Source organism: Lissotriton vulgaris, chromosome 5, assembly GCF_964263255.1.
Source record: "Lissotriton vulgaris chromosome 5, aLisVul1.2, whole genome shotgun sequence".
In the NCBI taxonomy this organism is placed as follows: Eukaryota; Metazoa; Chordata; class Amphibia; order Caudata; family Salamandridae; genus Lissotriton; species Lissotriton vulgaris.
The window spans coordinates 1,305,776,858-1,305,796,595 of record NC_141693.1 but is presented as its reverse complement, the minus strand read 5'-3'; the positions used below and the strand labels follow the sequence as shown (position 1 = coordinate 1,305,796,595).

The 19,738-nt window shown below is 45.7% G+C and overlaps 1 protein-coding gene across 1 annotated transcript in view; it reads left to right on the top strand.

Moving 5' to 3' along the window:
• Positions 1-19,738, top strand: part of GRM4 (glutamate metabotropic receptor 4) — a 1,245,640-nt gene that overhangs the window by 1,137,710 nt on the left and 88,192 nt on the right. Inside the window, exon 10 of the mRNA XM_086923193.1 lies at positions 14,212-14,458. Coding sequence (XP_086779319.1) covers positions 14,212-14,458 — 247 coding nt within the window. The remainder of the gene's footprint in view (positions 1-14,211; positions 14,459-19,738) is intronic.

Below are 19,738 nucleotides of genomic sequence, written 5' to 3'. Positions count from 1 at the left end.
CAGACACTCTGTTCATCACCACCCCCTTTTCTAAATCGTTTTTGGCCACTATAGGTGTGGCAGGGTATACTCAGACATGAGTCCCTTTCTCACTGCTCCATCAGGATTCAAGCAAGCCGGGCCGAAGAAGGCTGAAATGCCAGAAACCGGTCCCCGGTAGCTTGTCTCCTTTCTGGTGAAGAATTGGCTTGGTAGTTTAGTCTGCCCTGTTCCCATGATGCACTGGGCCAGGTACAGACTGATTTGCATATAGCCAGGTTCTGAGCTGGGATGGGGCAGTGAGATAAATAACGGTGATGGATCAAGCCCTGATCTTTGGACTGGGTAAGAGTGGTCTGTTTAACTCAGACACTCTGTTCATAACCACCCCCTTTTCTAAACAGTATCAAATGCTGCAGACAAATCCAGAAGCAAAAGCACATTCATTTTTCATCCATCATTCAGTGTTTCACCAATCCATCCATCCATCCATCCTTTCACCCATTCTTCCTTTCAACAATCTTTTCAGCCATCCGTTCTTTCATATACCCACCCACCCTCCCATCCATTCACCTACTTATTCATCGTTTAACCCATTCGCCCACCCACGCATCCTTTCCCCCACTCATGCATCCTTTCACCCATCCAAAATTTCACATTGCCATTCACACCCACACATCCTTTCACTCATCCACCCTTTCACCCATCCATGAATCATTTTACCAATTCACCCTTTCACCCATCCTTTCACCCAACCTTCCTCCTTTTAGCCATCTATCATTCTTTCCATTTTCAACCCATCTTCTTTCATTGTTAATCATGAGCATTTGTCTTCCTTATTCCAGATAGGAGAGGCCATTTAGGACCCCACCCGCTGTAGCTGCTAACGCATGGGGTACACAACGTCCTTTGCTCCTACACCTCTCACATTTAGCAATCTATATATGATGAGCCCGGAGGTAAAGCAAATAAAATGACAGGACGCCTGACATCAGTGAATGAGTGATCTAATAATATCCCGTTGTTTGATAGATCTGGTTATCTTTGAGCTATGAAAGAGGTTATGTCTCTCTGGGTCATGTCAGTGGTGGCACAGCTGATTACACTCTTTCTCTGTCCTTTGACGAAAGAGGAGGTTCCCATTCAGCCCATTTTGTTCAGCGAAAGACAATTGTACATGTTTAATAATCTCTTGGAACTCTTGGTACAGCTGTATCTGAACATGCACGTAGGTAGGACACCATCCCTAAGCTTTTACTTACATAGGAAGAGGCATAACTCATGTGTCACCATCCAGTTATTGTTGTATCCTGTGCTTGGAAGATGGAAGTTCATTCTGTGCTGAATTTAGGGGTTCGCAAAATGACAAAAAAATGTTTTACACTGTGACAGATAAAAATCAAGAACCAGTGGCTTAGCTAGACCTATTGCCGCCCGGGACGGACCCTGGGTTTCCCACCCGGTGCAGGTAAGAGTGGGGGGTGGGGAGTTGACAGAGGACTTGTTCTCAGGGTGGGGGTGGTAGTCGATAGACGACTTGCTCACCTCTCTACCCCCAAAAAGAGTGGCCCCCTCCCACCTACCCCGCTGTAAAGAACTTGACTAAAACTATGCGGTGAAGAAAAGCTTTCCTCACACCTAGTCGCTACAAAGATGTGTGGAGAAGTGTGGCTCACGGTGTAGAGCAGGCAGACCTGGAAGCTGAGGTCAGACCCGGGACCAGGGTTCAATTCCCGACGCGGCAGGGTCTTGAGCTCAAATGTCCACGGACTTGATAATTCTCGCTTCGGTGCCTGCTCTAATCATGGGTTCTCACTCTGCAACTCTGGGCATTAAGCTTGCTTAATCTCCACAACGGCCCCCCTGCGGCGGGATGCCTGGCTTTCACCTTGGGGATGCTCTGTAGGGGCTATCTCACAGGGAAAAGCCAGGACGGGTTCCCAAGGCAAGTGCCGGGAAACCTCCGGGTAGCTGTGCGCTCAATAAATGCAATAATAATGATAATAATAAAGATAACCACAGGGCTATAAGTGGGTAGGGTCCTGCTGGCACTTAAACCCGGACAGAATAAAACTCAACTTGGAAATAGGTGCCTTTTGGGCTCTATATTCATGTCCTTAACTTTTCTTGCAAAAGCACTGATTATTGTCTCAAAAATGACCATAAAAACCCTCAATGTATTTCACTGTAGAGACGCGGTCCCTGTTTAGATTTCACATTTTACTTCATCTTGCATTCCCTAAAACTATTTGCTTTTCCAAAATGTATTGCTTTAGTGTTTTTATACAACAAAAGACTCTTTTGTAATGCATACTAAGAACTGAGTCACCTTTGGCTGTTTGACCAGCTGTCTGAGTGAGTTCAGGTTGTGGGTAGGTGTTATGAAAGTGAATGAGAGAGAGCTCTGAAGCTAAGCAAGGCTGAAGGCAGAGCGAGTTTCTCACAGTGCGGGTTACTGAGTCATTAAGGTGTGCACACTACATGTATATCCAATCCGTGGCTTCTCTGCACAGCATACAGAGTGATACATGCCAATGGTAGTTCTGGGAGATTATGAGATATGCAGATTGAGGATTTCAGAAAGATGTCAAGACAATAAGGGCCTAAGTGTCTAATAGAAAGAGAGAGGAAAGGGGTGCTAAAGGGAGAACAGGATTCTTGTTAATGGAAGTGAAAAAAGTCAAACTGTTCAGAGCACAGATCAGAATGACTGACGAACAACACTTATACAGTGCACTGATGCCCGATTGAGTGTCTAGGCGCTGCACAGAGTAGTGTAGTCAAACCTGGCTCTGAATTTGCACGCGTGTGGCTCATTTGACCCCAGAGTAGCTAGGATGGAGAGAATGTGCTGGAAAGAGGAACATTTGTGCATAGTTTTCTTTCCATTATGATTTAGTGTTTTGCCCGATATGAAATGTATACGAGCATTTTGTTCTCAGAAATAATTGGTACCTTTTCCTTAAGGACAGGCCGCAGAGGGAGCACCTCGCTGTTCCTTTTGTGGCGCCACACAATGCCATGCTTTAACTCTGGTGTGGGAACGACTGTAAATGGTGCTTGTGTTTCGTGCTGCTGAAGGGAATTTGCATGTTTAATGCAGCGTTTCTTCTATGGCGGAGCCTTTAATAGGATTAACTGTCTGTTCGCGGTTCTCGAGCCCTTTTTCATGTCTGGGTGGCTATCAATGGGCCTTTACACGGGGAGGCCATTCGTCGCGAGACACAGTGTTCTCGCTCTTCGAGCTGGTCCTGCCCCCGGGTTACCTCTCTATGGAGGGAACTGGGAGAGTGTCCAGGGCAGCCACCAAGTGCAAACCCTTCACTGTAGGTAAGGTTTGTAATTCTAAATGGGAGTAAAACATTTTTTCCTAATATTCGTCCTATGGTATTACTCTCACTCAAAAGAAGAGACCACCATTTGGTATAAAGTCGACCTAGGTTATTTTATTAGTCAACGAACTGAGATGTATTATGTAAGAGAATAGCCAACTTTCACCTGAGCCTGATAACTGCGGTGCATACCCCTTTACCAGTGCTTTATTTGTAAAAGAATAATTGCCGGGCCCAGAGATTTGTCCAGAAGCCTGCTCCGGCCAGCGCTATCGAAGTTTGGGGTGCAGAACACCAACGATGTGCAGTGTTGTTTCCACCTTATCCCTCTTTAATCCATCACCAGACACTCCCTGCCTCTTCATCTCACTCTTGCAGGTTTCTTTTCATTCCAGCTTCTCCCTTTGACACTGCTTTTTCATCTTTGTTCTCATCCCTTTTTTTCCCTTTTGTGATTTTCTCTCTTGCTCTGGAAAAAAGTCTGGTGGAGAAAAAGTCTACCCCACCCCAAACCACCCAAATCTACCCCACCCCACTCCTTTCTACTTCACTCCACTCTTTTCTATCTGTCTCACTCCACTCCAATCCCGACTCCAATCCAATATATCCAACTCCATTCCACCCTACTCCACTACACTGTAACTCAATCTACCCCACTCAAACCACCCAATCTACCCACTCCACTCTAACCCAATCTACCACACTCCATTGCACTCTACCCAAACTATACCTCTCCACTTCATTCCAATCTACCACATTCTTCCCAGATCTACGCCACTCCAGTCCAATCTAACCCATCCCACCCTAATCCACCCATTCAAATCTATCCTACCCCCCTTTCCCAAACTATCCTAATCCAATCTACCCCATTCAATCTACCCTACTCCAATCTACTCCACTCCAATATACTCCACTCCCGTCTACCCCACCCTAACCCAATCTGCCCACTCCAATTTACTCCACCCCAATTTACCCCACATCAATCTCTCCAACTCCACACCATTCTACTCCTCTCCAGTCTACCCCACCTGACTCCAATTCACCCCAATTTAAACCACTCCAAACAAGCCCACTCCTATCTAACTCACTCCAATCTACCCGACTATGCTCGAATCTACCCCACTTCATTCCAATCTACACTGCCATAATTCACATAATCGACCCCACTCAAAGCTACTCCACTCCCCCTAAGCTACCCTACTCTAGTCCAATATATTTCTCTCCACCCCTATCTACCCCACTCCAAACCACCATAATCCACTGCACTCTCCTCTTCCCCAATCTCCCCCACCCTGCTCCTATCTGCCCAAATATACCCACCTCACTCCAATCTGCCCCACTCCTCTCTAGCCTACACCACTCCACCCCAATCTACTTCACCCCAGTCTACCTCACTCCAATCTACCCCAGTCTACACCTCTCCAATCAGATATTGCCCCACTCTACCCCAGGCTACCCTACTCTAACCCCTTCTACACTACTCCACCACACACCAGCACCTCATCCCAATCTGCCCACATCACTCCAATCTACCCGCACCACTTCTGTCTACCCCACTCTCAATATACCCCACTCCACTACACTGCAATATACCCCACTCCAAACTATCCCATTCGACCCCCACTTCATTCCTTTCTACCCTACTATAATCCACACAATCTCCCCCTCTCCACCCCAATCTACCTGACTCCAGTCTATCCCACTCCACTCCAATCTACCCCAGCCCACGCCACTCTTCCTCATTCTATCCCAATGTGTCCCTCTCCACTCCACCCAATCTAGCTTATCTAAATGTAAATGTAAATTTCATGGTACTTATAGAGCGCACTGTCACCAGACGGTCACCTTGCGGTGTCGCCTATTCGGCTTCCTGGCGCTGATACTCATACCGCTGTGGAACCCCTCCTGGCTTTCCCTGTGAAGTGTCCACTCCTGGGCACCCCCAGGGTGAAGCCAGGCATCCTTAGCCCTGTTGGGGCCGGTGTGGAGGCTAAGCAAGCTATTGCCCAGAGTTGCAGCGTGGGGCCCGTGATTAGAATAGGCACCGAGGCGAGAATTAACAGCTCCGAGGAAATTGAGCCCGAAACCCTGCCGAGGCGGGAATCGAACCCTGGTCCCTGGACAGAACTCTGCATCAGGGTCTGCCGCTCTAACCATTGAGCCACACTCCTCCAATCTAGCTTATCTACCCTACCACTATCTACCTCCTCAAATCTACCCAAATCTACCCACTCCAGCCCAATCTACCCCAATTTATTGTCGTATCTTTCTGTGAAGCTGACTGAGTAAAAGTCTGTTTTGTTCTCTCAGATCTGTTTGGGTGAGTTGGTGGTTTGTTTTTCCAAGAGATGGGTGTGAGTGTTATATGGTCAGAAAGCTGTTTGAATGAAAGCATGGTATAGCTTGTGCAGACGGGCAGACCGGGTGTGGTTTCTACCTGTGTGCTCTAAATTCACAGTGCTACTTCTAGTTTATGAAGGTGTATATTTACACTGCTTACCTGACCGGAATGTGATTGGTCCTCATTGTACTGAATTATTAGGAGTTTGGTTTGCTTTCACGTGGCTGGTGAATTGGCAGTGTGTTTTGTGTCTAACAGTAGTTCGGTCTGTTCAAAGAGCACTTCCTAGGGGTAAATGGAAGTGATCTTCCCTGGACACGTTGTGTGTGCGTGGTTTCCGTTCACCGCCCTAGCTGAGAGTCTGCAGAGCAGGTGATGGAGCTCAGGAAGCACATTGCGCTAGCTGGGCAAGTGAGATTCTATTCTTGTGCTTCGGAGGCGGTGTTTGATCTCACATGTGTCTTCGCCACCTTGTGCGGTGATGCGTTAAGTCAAGTGGAATGCTTTCCCTTTGTTTCTCAATCCCTACCTCGCTTGCTCCCTCTTCCCCTCTCGCTCTCAGACACACATGATGAAAACCAGTAGCTCCCTTACACGTGTGTCGTTGTCCATATTGTTAATATTCCATACACGACTCCCTTACAGGTTCTTTTCATACAGTATGCCCTTACACCTTCCCAGTAGAGCTATATCTTATATTGTTCCCCACATTAATAAATTACTATAGCGTGGTACAGCTATCTCTGCATCACGCTTTCTTTGTACCCGGTAATTCTGTACACAGACAATCAATTTCTCTCTTGTACGTTTCCCCCATCATTCATTTACATTTCCTACCCTACTTTACTCTTCTTAACACATCACTCCTTAAAAACTTCCTTCCATTTTTCATTCACTAACCTATCGTTTTGTGATCCTTTGGTCCACTCATTCATCTAGTGTAGATTTTATCCGTTTATAATCCACTTACAGCTTCCTCAACTAGACCACTTCCCTCGTTTTTATCCAAAGGTAGTTCATGCTCAATCAAATATTCCATTCTACCATCACCCTTTGTAGGTTTCTTCCTCTCTTTAATGCTGTATACATATCCAAAATAAATCAATGCCCAACATACTCTTCTAGTCACTTCATTAAAACGCTACTTCACTTGTGACCTCTGAACCCTTCCATTCACCCCAATATCATTCCTATAATCCTTCTCTGCATCAATCAGTTCCTTACCCCATACTCCATCACCTTACACTTTTACTTCTTTCCTATATCCATCACTACACACATCTGTCAATTATTCCTCATTGCTTACACCTTTCATTTACCCGTCCCTCCGTACCCCTTGCTCGTCCCTACTTTCACAGTCCATTATTCCATTTAGTCTATTTATTCATCACATCCTTACTGATTCCCTGCATACATCAACACTTAACTGTCCCTACCTTACTCCATCCAGGCACCATTAGCACTGAGATCTTCTTTTGATTCATCACTTTCGACACTGCCTTGATCTTTTCTTTCTTATCGTTAAGCTATTTCCCCAGCTTCTGGAACAGTCAGTGAGTACTGAGTCCTTCCCAAGTGAATAACGCTTCATTTACCTCTGTTGAAACTGAGTATTGGAGAGTACTCCAACGCCGAGAATTGACAAAGACTTGACTTTCTTGTTGATGTGTTGTCCAGCAGATACGACTTGATGTATCTGGTGGCTATGAGTTAGAAACACATATAATTTACGACATAAACAAGACTCAGCAAAATTCACCATGTATGTATATACATTTATAGGTCAGTAAAAATAAGGATAATCAACTAAAAGAACTGGAAAGCACACAATTTATGACTGTAAAATGGTGCTAAACACGATTACTGCGTCTACGCCTACCATCACAGTCTCATTAAGCCTCGTGGTATAATTTACTTTAGCAAAATCATTAGTATAAGCTACTCTCTGTGTGTAGTTACTCGGAGACATATGACTGCATTGTTTTACTAAATATCTGTTCACTCCCAACTTCATTAGTGGACAAGAAGAAGTCTCTCATGCCCATGCAGGGCACTTGCAACACAGTTTACTAGCAACTTGACTACAGAGGTGGATTGCTACAACAGTGTCTCTGCATGTTCCCATTCATATCCATGATCAGCAACCAGCATCAATGCTGCAGATTTGGATGTCTAGAAACGCTTAAAATCCCACCAACAAACATCACCACCAAAAGGAATCGCTAGGCCCACTTGAAAGAATAATGATCTCAGAATAAAGGCTGAGATAAAATATTATGACCTCAGAAACATCAGTAGCCCTATCTTAAATTGAGCCAGTTGTAATCAAGGTATTTGTGCCCAAGGTTCAAGCAAGAAGCACCCTGCAGCCTCAGGAAACTGATTTACTTAGAGCAATTGGATCAACAACAGAGCTAGAAAGGAATTTCAGCTGACTAGTAGTGAAGTTAACACATTCATTCGCTTGATGTTGAGGCTAGAAACAAGAAGCCAATTGTCAAAAAATAGCATGACAGGAACTAGGCAATGAATACATAAAATGTAACACGTTACCTCAGCTTTCTTCTGGAAATGTTTGCGATGGAGTATCCCATCTGCCAGGATCGTAATCAGGCCTAAGAGTTTGCCGTCTACAAGTGGAGCAGGGTGTAGGCTCAAGATCAATCAATCAATCCGGATTTATAAAGAGTGACTAATCACCCGATAGGGTATCATGGTGCTTGCAGGTCCCGGAGGCTTATTCGAACAGCTAGATCTTGAAAGCCGTTGGTAATTCCAGAAGTGAGGTTATGGTCTGGAGTTGCATGGAGATCCTGTTCCAGGTCTTTGCTGTGAGGTGGGAGAAGGAGCATCCTCCACTTCTGCTTCTGTAGATCCGGAGAGTACAGGTAAATGAGAGGGAGGCAGAGCGCAGTCTTTTTGATGGTTGGTGGAAGTTCAGCCAGTGGTTAATGTAGGCAGGTCCTTGTTGTGTAGAGCCCTGTGTGTATGGGTCAACAGTTGAATTGGCATCTCTTCTGTACAGGGAGCAGTGTAATGCCTGAGGTGGGGTGTTATGTGGGTTTATCGGAAAAGGCCAAGGGTAAAGCCTGGCCGCGGTGTTCTGTATGGTCTGAAGTCTCTGTTGGACGAGTGCTGCGATTCCTACATAAAGGGGGTTGGCATAGTTCAATTGGATGATGGTGAGGGCCTGTGTCACAGTGTTTCTTGTGCGTAGGGGTAGCCATTTGAAGATCTTGCATAGAATGCACAGAAAGAGGAAGCAGATGGAGCAGATGGTGTTGATCTGTGATTTAACCGCATCGCTGCTGCAGTGATTTTTCCCCTACGCGTCTTTTTTTTAAAAGCCGCGTTAGATGACGAGCTCAGCTCGTCATCCGCACACGCCCCCCTTGGCTGATGACGAGCTGAGCTCAACATCAGCATCGAAGGGGTTAATGTGGAGCTTGTTGTCAATGATGATTCCGATGCTTCTGGCATGGTCGAAAGGAGTGGGTGCGGGTCCTAGGTCTGATGGCCACCAGGAGTCGTTCCATGTGGTGCTGCTGTTGCTGAAGATCAATACTTCCATCTGGTCTGTGTTCAGCTGCAGATAGATGTTCTTTATCTAGTCGGCAATGCTTATCATTTGTCTGTGGAAGTTGGTTCTGGTGGGATTATCTGTGAGTAGGATGATGATGAGTGTTGTCTGCGTAGGAAATTATGTTGAGATTGTGGGATCTGCCAGTGCTGGCCAGTGAGGTCATATATGTGTTGAAGAGTGTGGGGCTGGGAGATATGGCCTGGGGGACAACCTTGCGTTCGAAGGTGAAAGTTGGAAAATGGATTCTCTGGGTTCTTCTGGTGAAGAAGAAAGTGATCCATCTGAGCACATCCCCTTGGATGCCCATGTGGTGCAGTCTTTCAATCAGCTTGTGGAGGGATACAGTGTCCAAGGCTTGCGAGAGTATGAGGATGATCGTAGAGGAGTTGAGCAGAGTGGTGAGTTCCTGGCCAATCCTTTAGTTTCCAAGGTGGAAGATGTGGTGCAGGCATGAATCTGTGGAAGCTCCAGAGTGGATGGATTTATTGGTGGAGGTGGTGTCCTGGGTGGAGAGGAGGTTCAAAGTGTTCAATCTGTGGTTCCTTTCAGTTGCCGTGGTGGCATATCTGTCAACGAAGTCTGTATGGGTGGATTGGGGTTCGAAGTTTTTGTATATAATTGTTATCTTGTCATGGAAGAAGTTGACAAGAATGTAGCGCAGCTCCTGTAAGGGTGTGGCATTGTTTTCGCTGGCAGTCAGGTTGGAGAATTCCTTAACAAAGTAAAAAAGTTCTTTGGTGTTGTTGTTATTGGTTTTGTTGCATATGGCTAGGGCTGTCTGCTTTGTTGCCAGCAGCAGTCAGTGGTAGAGGATGAGGGAGGACTTGAAGGCAACGCTGTTTCAGGTGTCTTGGCTGGCACATCATCTCCTCTCCAGCTGTTTGATGTCTCGTTTTGCTGTTCTGAGTTCTTGGGTGTATCAGCTGGCCTTTCTGGAGGATTTTCTCTGTATATTGCTCTTAATGGTGATGATACTGTTGCTTCACTCCCTGTTTGAAGTTGTTGGCCGTAGCAGGGTTGGCGGTGTTGAGAGTGTCCGTCCAGCTGGTCTTTGAGATTTTGCTCCTCCTCCCGTGAGGGTGCTGGTCGTCTTGGGGTGGGAGAAAGGGGGCTGGAGATGCTGAAGTGGATGAAGGAGTGGTTGGTCCACATGAGTTCTGTGACATGCCTGTATTTCACGTGGTTGCTGGAGGTAAAACTTGGATTCAGCATGTGTTTTTTGCAGTGTGTGTAGGTTGTGGATGATCTGGGTCAATCTGAGGCTGCTCATACTGTTGAGGGGTGTGCAGTGTTGTCCTTAGGGTCATCAGTGTGGTATTGTAGGTTGCTGAGGAAGATGTAGTCTTTGCAGTCTAATGCTAGGGTGCAATGAACTCTGTGATGGTATTGCAAAAATTGGAGCTTGGACATGGGGGTTGCTAGGTGAGGGTGCCTCTGATATTTGTCTTGTCATCCGTGTAAAGCCTGAAGTTGAGTTGTTCCATTGGGTTGGTGGTGGTGCACTGTATGGTCTCTTTGCGGATAATGGCTGTTCCTCCTTTCCGGCTTGTTGGCGCAGTCCTGGTGAGTGATTTTATATCCATTGGGGATCCTAGGCTATATATGGGGCCAATGTAGAGTTGAGCCACGTCTCGTAAGGAAGATGATGTTGGGTGTGAGGGTAGCAATGAGGTCTCATAATTCGGTGCAATGCTTGCATAATGAGCATGTTTTGAGAAGGGCACATGTTAGTGGGTGTTTTTGTTCAGGTGGTGTGTTCGCATTGGGGCTGGTTGGTGGACTGGTGTATGTGTTGTGGTAGGTGAAGTGGCAATGGGTTCAAGTGAAAGGTCCTACTGTGGAGCGTGGGTCAGCACAGTGAAAGTGTTTAGTGAGGCATCAGTAGTCGAGGTTGTATCTTCAGGGGGCAGGAGGGCCAGGGGTTGTGGCACTAAGCGCATTCCAGGCATGAATGGGCACAGATGGGCTCCCATTTGGCATGCCTTCAGTCGCGCTGTGGCCTGCTCTAAGTAGGCCCTATGATGAAATCCTAAGATGAAGCGATGTGCCCTATAATTCGTACTCAAATGCCATTAAGACACAAACTCAGGCTGCCAAATGCCAACACAAAGTATTGGAAAGAGAAGGGGAGCTGGCTCACCAACACTTCTCATCTGAGGGCTCCGCTACAGGCCACAGTTAGTGTGAGTGTTAGTGATCCTGATTTTGGTTCTCCTTGATCAGCTCTCCAGTCAACCCTCATATCTCTGGCTAACTCCTTCCCCTCATGGCAGGTTTCTTTTAGCTGAGCCTCAGGGCTGTACCACAAATTCTGGTAAAGGTATTTTTCAGGCAGGGTAATTCACCTTCTCTTCTTTATTGTTTCCATGACTTTTCCTTTGTGGGCCTCATTTTGACCTTGTGGGCGAGAGCAATATAGAGGTTTGTACTCTTTTTTCAATGCAAATACAGAGTGCTTTCCCAGAAGTCAAATAGAAACTAAGGAACTATTTATGAGTGACAGAACTCATTCGCATGTGTGGCCACTGAAGGAAACCGTAGCCCAATCACAGATGGCACCACATTTGAACGCTGGTGTCAGTCAAAATCATTTCCAAAAGTATCTTCCTTGACTGGGACTTGTGTTAAGTTCCACACACCCCAGAGAATGCTATGCCAAGGCTAGGGTTGCTGGGCAGCTCTTACAAACTGTGCCCACACCAACTGGACGAGCACCAAGGGAACCTAGCCCTTATCAGGGTTCCAGGTTTCATGCTGACAGCAGGAGTTGGGCTATGTGTTTTCAATATCCAACACTAGACAGCCCAGTCATGGAAAACCTGTTATTAAGGCGCATGCATGGTCTGCCTGAGTACAGAGGCTTGATTTATGGTAAAAGAAGCCGAAATGGTTGTCTCCCACCACAGTTTTAGGTCCACAGTCGCCAGCTCTAAAAAGCCAACAGCCATACTCTGACTGCAGATTATACCTGCTGACACTACACTCTAGTCAGAAGAAAGAGAATTGTACCATTTATGGGAGATTGAAGAAATGTGTACCATGAGGAGCTGAGATTGTTACAATGAGAAGCAGTGTGATGCTCACCAAGGAATACATGGAAAATGCCTGTACGAGCTGCAAGTGACAGCCATCTATGCCAACTGAAATTCGCAACATACCATAGCGAAGGAGTAGAATCCAATTCTATTTAAGGGTGAGGGTACACTTTGGATCGACGCCCCCTGTTGGGTTGAACACTGTTACAAGGAGCTTTGCCTGAAAACGTGACACACCTGCCCATGGAGTTGAGATTTGAGCCCACTGACAAGGAAGGATACACATTGTAACATAATGGACAAACTGGAGGAAGTATGACACTGTGCACAATGCCTATTAAATAGTCGTATTCAAAGCTATTAAAGCTTCTTTTTATATATAGCTCACTGCACGATTTATCCAATTGCCACTCCTTAGACCTTTACTCAATCAATCACTCTTTTCAGACACACTGGTAGTCGAATTATGCAGTGTGTAACGTTATGTAATTGTAGTGCATATGCTGCATAGCTATAGATGAGATAACGAATTTCTGAATGGCATTCAGGGGACATGGACGTGTTAGAGATGATCATCAGACAATTAAAATGAGATCAAGTTCTGGATCAAATTTATGGAGAGTGTACAATCAGGTCACTGTCCGAAGAAGAATATTCTGTGCATAGCACCAAGGGAAGAATTGAAGACGTTTAGGGGTGTGTAGCATCAGGTGGAGTGCTGATGGTCATAGTGGGGTGAATAGTAGTCTGAAGAAGGTCATGGAGTGTGTAACATTAGTTATAGGACTGAGAAGCGTCATGGGTTATACTGCAGCAGGTGAAAGGATGAAGAAGGCATTTTTAGGTAGAGATTATACCAAGATTTGCCATTTCACTTGGAGCACTGGAGTAAGTAGCACGGTTCATGTTCTCAAATATTATGCTCAAGGGATGTCATGGGATTTGTAACCTTCGATGAAGTTCTGGTAATGTCGATTGACTGTGTAACCTCAAATGAAGGACTTTGGGTTCTCACGATGGTTTCCTCAGATAAAGCCTAGAGAGAAGTCATGGGAATGGTAGCTTCATACACAGAGCTGAACGTAAGTTGTTAAATGAGTATAATTTGTTGAGGTGCAGGACCAAGAAGCTTCTCTCCTAGCTTATTTCCTCTTGTAGAAGAACGATGGCGCCCTATATCTATGTTTCACGTGTTCACTATATCTATCACTCTTTACGCACTGCTTTCACTTATATTAGTGCAGAAGCACTTCTACCTCATCATTAGCATCTGCCACCTCCTTCAAATATAATGCCTCCTGGGAAACATATATAGAGCAAAGGTCAATAGCATATTATCTTCTATAGTTACAGTCTGCATGTATTCCTCATTCCAGTGATTAATACTGAGGTAACACCCCTGGTCTATGCTTTGTTTTGAGTTGTCCACATGCTTCTGGTGGGTCTTCTCTAGTGCAATGGAGGGAGCCGGTACATCCTCCCCACAGGTGCTGTGGTATGCAGCGCCTCTTCCTCAGTTCTGCATGTGTTTAGTGGCTATGTTGCAACATTGTACCATGTAAATCAGGGTTCTATTCCTAGATTTGGCACGTGATCGAAAATTGAAAGATTCTTGCCAGAGTGAATCAATCAGCAACAGGGCACTTAAACTTCATATCTAGAGTACGTAATGCAAATGCAGGAAATGTGTACTTCATGTATACAATCTTAAATCGTATCCTAATGCGTAATGATGCACCATTCTATGTTTATCCACAGATAGTTATACAATATATCAATACATATACATATATTCTTTTTCATTTCCTTTCCCCCTACATTATACGAATGCTATGATTATTTGTCTGTTTAATGTAAGTTATTTAACTCACCCTTGTCGGAGAACGTAAATGTACTATAAATAAAGAAAGTCTGGTTTAGCTGCTTCCTCTTGCTTTTCAGCTGTACATACAAACGATGACGCTGACCATCTCTGTGAGCCTGAGCGCCTCGGTCTCTCTGGGAATGCTCTACATGCCCAAGGTGTACATCATCCTTTTCCACCCTGAGCAGAACGTGCCCAAGCGTAAGCGCAGCCTGAAGGCGGTGGTAACAGCTGCAACAATGTCCAACAAGTTCACACAGAAGGGCAGCTTCCGCCCCAATGGAGAGGCCAAATCTGAACTCTGTGACAACCTGGAAACACAAGGTAAGATCCGCCATCATCTGCACTTGTCCATTAACAGCCTCATTCACTCTTTTTCGTGTGTGTCTGCTTTAAGGTCACTGTAGTGTATTGCCAAGTTCCACCTGAATAGTCCTGCCTCATCTATTACCTCCTTGAGACATCTCTTTTGACCCTGTTTACCATGCCTGAGGCCACCTTAAGGGCCTTTACTTGTATACAACTGGTCCTAATACCTTCCAATTAACTGGATCTAATTTAGGCTCCATGTACCTTGTGGCCTGTAAGAAGAGTACTACGTAAGCATGGGGTAACATGGTAACCTGATAGGCTCTTTTTGTCAAGTATGGTCAAGAGATGGGTAGTTCAATTGAGTTCATAAGTTTTTATCCATTTTCAATTCCTACATTTCTTTGCCTATGTGTGGCCTCAAGCACCTCATGCACCAAGGTCTGTCCGCATTTGTACCTGCACTCAATTACCCAACTGTGTTTATTCCTGACCGAAGATGCCTATCTAACACATAGTGCAGGCCTAAATGTAATCTCATCGGAGTTCCCTAGGTCAAATTGGTCTCGCCTTGAAACCTCGATCATATTTGCGTTGGACCGTAAGGCCTTTCTTTCATCTATGTCTGACTTTAAAAGTCACTTACTTGCTTCAGAATGCCATGAAATCATCTTATGAGGTTCTGACATAGATGCAGTTTCTCATCTTGCCTTAAAAGTTCACCCTCTAAACTTGCTTTTTCTGCAAACACCTGTTCAATTAGGTTTGGTCTTAAAGCTATTCTTGTGCACACATCTCGGGTTTAGCCACTTCTCCCCTTCTTTGGTCTGCTCTCAACCCATTATTTTCACTTATTTATGTCTTTACGTCAGCTCAATGGTCTATGTCTAGCCTTAAGACTTGTTCATCCGTGGTTGAAGCTTTAAACCAGTTTCTAGGCCAAGTTTGCCTTTACACATCTGTTTCCTCTAGGTGTTTCCCTAAATGCCCCATAATTATGGCCTGATGCACCATTTTCATGTGCCTCAGTCTAGCCTTAAAGTACCCTTCACCTTACTCTTACCTTGAAATATCGCCTCCCACTTACATATTCATACAAATAGTGGTAGCAGTGATCATGCAGTTGCTTCCCATCCACTAAAACAGTATTGGGGTTGAAAATTACTTCAATATACAGTAGTCGAAATAGGTGCTGCCATGATAGCTAATGTCCCGCTTCCTTCGGATAACTTTACAACATTCAGCCTTGGCGCTTTATAGTTGGACCACGATGGTCCAGTGTGCCAGTGCATGTGATATACCTACCTTTATATCCAGCCTTTCAGTATTATATTATTTTCCATGTAGAACCACTACTCTGACTGCAGCATTTTTGTCAACACCAGCAAAAGTTATTCTATTACGTCTTGTGACAACTTGAAACCTTAGTTTGTATTTAATTTATCTTGACTTCACTGCAAATTAAATTCTAATTCACACATTTCTTTTTTGGAGTTGGCAGTTTTCTACATTTCAAATTAGTTTTATAATTTTGCTTCAGAGCCGCATCAATGTTGCTGTCCATTGTTCTGAACCTTTCCGCATGAAGTATGTCCATCTGCCTTTATGCTGGTTCTTTCCCTTCTCCTTTTTTAGGTTTCGCCTATTACCATTCGCTTGCGAATGGAATGGCGAAAATTCATGGGCTCGATCGAATAGTCAAACCACTGCGGTTTCCACTGCGGTTTCTTTACAGTGCATGTGAGGTCACGTGACCACAAAAGCGGGTCACGTGACCACACACGCACGAGCATCTCCCTAATCCGCCTGCCCCCACCAGGCTCTCCCGCCCCCATCCGGCTTCTCTCCGCGCATCTGCCTATCACACTTCTCCCCTCGCACGCATTCCCGCCCCCCCACCAGGCTCTCCCGCCCCCATCCGGCCCATCTGCCACCAGGCTCTCCCGCCCCCATCCGGCCCATCTGCCTATCACACTTCTCCCCTCGCACGCATTCCCGCCCCCCCAACAGGCTCTCCCGCCCCCATCCGGCCATTTGCTTTTTCGAGCCGAGCATGGCGGAATAGTCTTGCTTGCCCGGGTTTAGCTTGTTTTTCTTTCGTTTCTTCTATTTTTGGATCTTTCGTTTCTTCTATTTTTGGATTCCCATCGTTTTCTCGTCATTCTATACCTTCCCGCCCCCCACCAGGCTCTCCCGTCCCCATCCGGTTTCCCTCCGCGCAGCCATCTGCCTGCCACACTTCTCCCCTATTCCCATCGTTTTCTTGTTCCCTGTGTGCTTCTACCCGTTCTGCGATGCTCTCTTTCTCCTGTGTGCTTCTTTTATCATGTGCTCCACGTTGCTCTCGCTCGCCCTGCTTGTCCAGCCGCCATCCTCTCTGATCTTTCCCGCACCAGTACTTTCCGTGTTACTTCCAGTGTTCTGCTTGCCCTTGTGTGCTTCACCTCCCACGCATTGCTTTTTTCCCTGTCCACGTTGCTCTCGCTCGCCCTGCTTGTCCAGCCGCCATCCTCTATGATCTTTCCCGCACCAGTACTTTCCGTGTTACTTCCAGTGTTGTGCTTGCCCTTGTGTGCTTCACCTCCCACGCATTGCTTTTTTCCATGTCCACGTTGCTCTCGCTCGCCCTGCTTGTCCAGCCGCCATCCTCTTTGATCTTTCCCGCACCAGTACTTTCCGTGTTACTTCCAGTGTTCTGCTTGCCCTTGTGTGCTTCACCTCCCACGCATTGCTTTTTTCCCTGTCCACGTTGCTCTCACTCGCCCTGCTTGTCCAGCCGCCATCCTCTCTGATCTTTCCCGCACCAGTACTTTCCGTGTTACTTCCAGTGTTCTGCTTGCCCTTGTGTGCTTCACCTCCCACGCATTGCTTTTTTCCCTGTCCACGTTGCTCTCGCTCGCCCTGCTTGTCCAGCCGCCATCCTCTCTGATCTTTCCCGCACCAGTACTTTCCGTGTTACTTCCAGTGTTGTGCTTGCCCTTGTGTGCTTCACCTCCCACGCATTGCTTTTTTCCCTGTCCACGTTGCTCTCGCTCGCCCTGCTTGTCCAGCCGCCATCCTCTATGATCTTTCCCGCACCAGTACTTTCCGTGTTACTTCCAGTGTTGTGCTTGCCCTTGTGTGCTTCACCTCCCACGCATTGCTTTTTTCCCTGTGCGCTTCTACCCGTTCCGCGTTGCTCTCTTTCTCCTGTGTGCTTCTGTTCTCACGTACTCCACGTTGCTCTCACTCGCCCTGCTTGTCCAGCCGCCATCCTCTCTGATCTTTCCCGCACCAGTACTTTCCGTGTTACTTCCAGTGTTCTGCTTGCCCTTGTGTGCTTCACCTCCCACGCATTGCTTTTTTCCCTGTCCACGTTGCTCTCGCTCGCCCTGCTTGTCCAGCCGCCATCCTCTCTGATCTTTCCCGCACCAGTACTTTCCGTGTTACTTCCAGTGTTGTGCTTGCCCTTGTGTGCTTCACCTCCCACGCATTGCTTTTTTCCCTGTCCACGTTGCTCTCGCTCGCCCTGCTTGTCCAGCCGCCATCCTCTATGATCTTTCCCGCACCAGTACTTTCCGTGTTACTTCCAGTGTTGTGCTTGCCCTTGTGTGCTTCACCTCCCATGCATTGCTTTTTTCCCTGTGCGCTTCTACCCGTTCCGCGTTGCTCTCTTTCTCCTGTGTGCTTCTGTTCTCACGTACTCCACGTTGCTCTCACTCGCCCTGCTTGTCCAGCCGCCATCCTCTATGATCTTTCCCGCACCAGTACTTTCCGTGTTACTTCTGAGCCCAGCTTTCGTTATTTTCCTCCACCCGCCTTAAAAAAAAAAGCTTTGCCACTGCTTTATTTTTTCTTTATTTACGAGTACAACTTGAATCAGTAAATGAAAAAAAAAAAAAACTTCACGCGCACGCTGTAGGTGCGTTCATGTATTGTGCTTTTACCTACAAAATTACACAGCTGCTGCGACTGCATATTAGCATCTTTATTTTAATGGGGGAGTACCTCTTTATCCATGCTGCACAACATCGTTAAACAAGCATTGGTATGTGTTTAGTTGTGCAGCACAATATCCTTGGTGCAACAACATCAACTGTTGCATGGCTAAAAACTTATAAGGTACAAGGTTTAGCCATGCAACAGCTGATGTTGCATCAAGGATATTGTTCTGCAAAACTAAATAATTATAATGTCCCAAAAGCGAGACCTATTCTTTCTCTCACTCTGTAATGCTCTTTCCCCTCACGAAGCCAGCCAATGCTTTACTACAATTGTGAAAGCTTTCCAGAAAACAGTAGCCAGATGCCCGTGCTAATGTGACCCTACGATTAATCTCGGAGGCTTCTTGGAACAGTTTATTTTAAACAGTATATTTAAAGCCTTGCCGTGTTTGTCTGTTTGCTTAGATGATTTATATATGACTACTGTGCCGATGGGCCACTTTAAAAAAGCACTGCAGCACTGTAAATATATATAAATACGAAAAATGTTTAGTGAAATTCAGAAAGTACAGACAGTCACAATAACAAGCACTGGCCAATAGGTTTCGCATTTGAAAAGTTGGAGCTATTGGTTTTGTAAATGACATTTTATATTTACATATTGTTATTGACAATGCCAATAACAATATATAAATATAAAATGTCATTTACAAAACCAATAGCTCCAACTTTCCAAATGCGAAACCTATTGGCAACGCCAGTGCTTGTCTTATTCAGCCGTATACAGCATCCATATCCACTGTACACTTATTTCACTTTTAATCAGAAGATCCTGTCCACATGTGCACATATGCGACACAAAACAGAGTCGTATCAACAGAGCACGGAGTGCACGATTATCAGTATGGAGGTGTCTGGGATATTTCTGAATATGACCTTTGTATTGACTGCGTTCTAACCGAATTCACTGGTGTAAAACAGAGCGTTCGCTTCATAATGCAACATGTTTTGTTCCCCCTCAAATTATTTTCATACTCCGAGATTCCCGCTTGGGAGGATTTTGATGTTGTACTTTTTTGGGCATAAATGTGGCCAATGTGGCCTTGTAATGTATGTATTGTTAAATGAATTACTGTAACCCTATTTTATTTATATACAGCATAGCAAAAGAGCGTTTGGATGAAACACGTGTTGGCTGTAGTGATATATGTTTTTTCACCTAATTATCAGAAAATACACTACTGGCATTGAAGGTTCAACTAAGCAACACGTGTGCAGCACTAATGCTAATATCAGTTGATGGGTGCTCCGATATACAGTCTTTCAACTGTGGCTTGTATATTGCCTTTCTTTCTTCTGTGCCTGCCGCTGA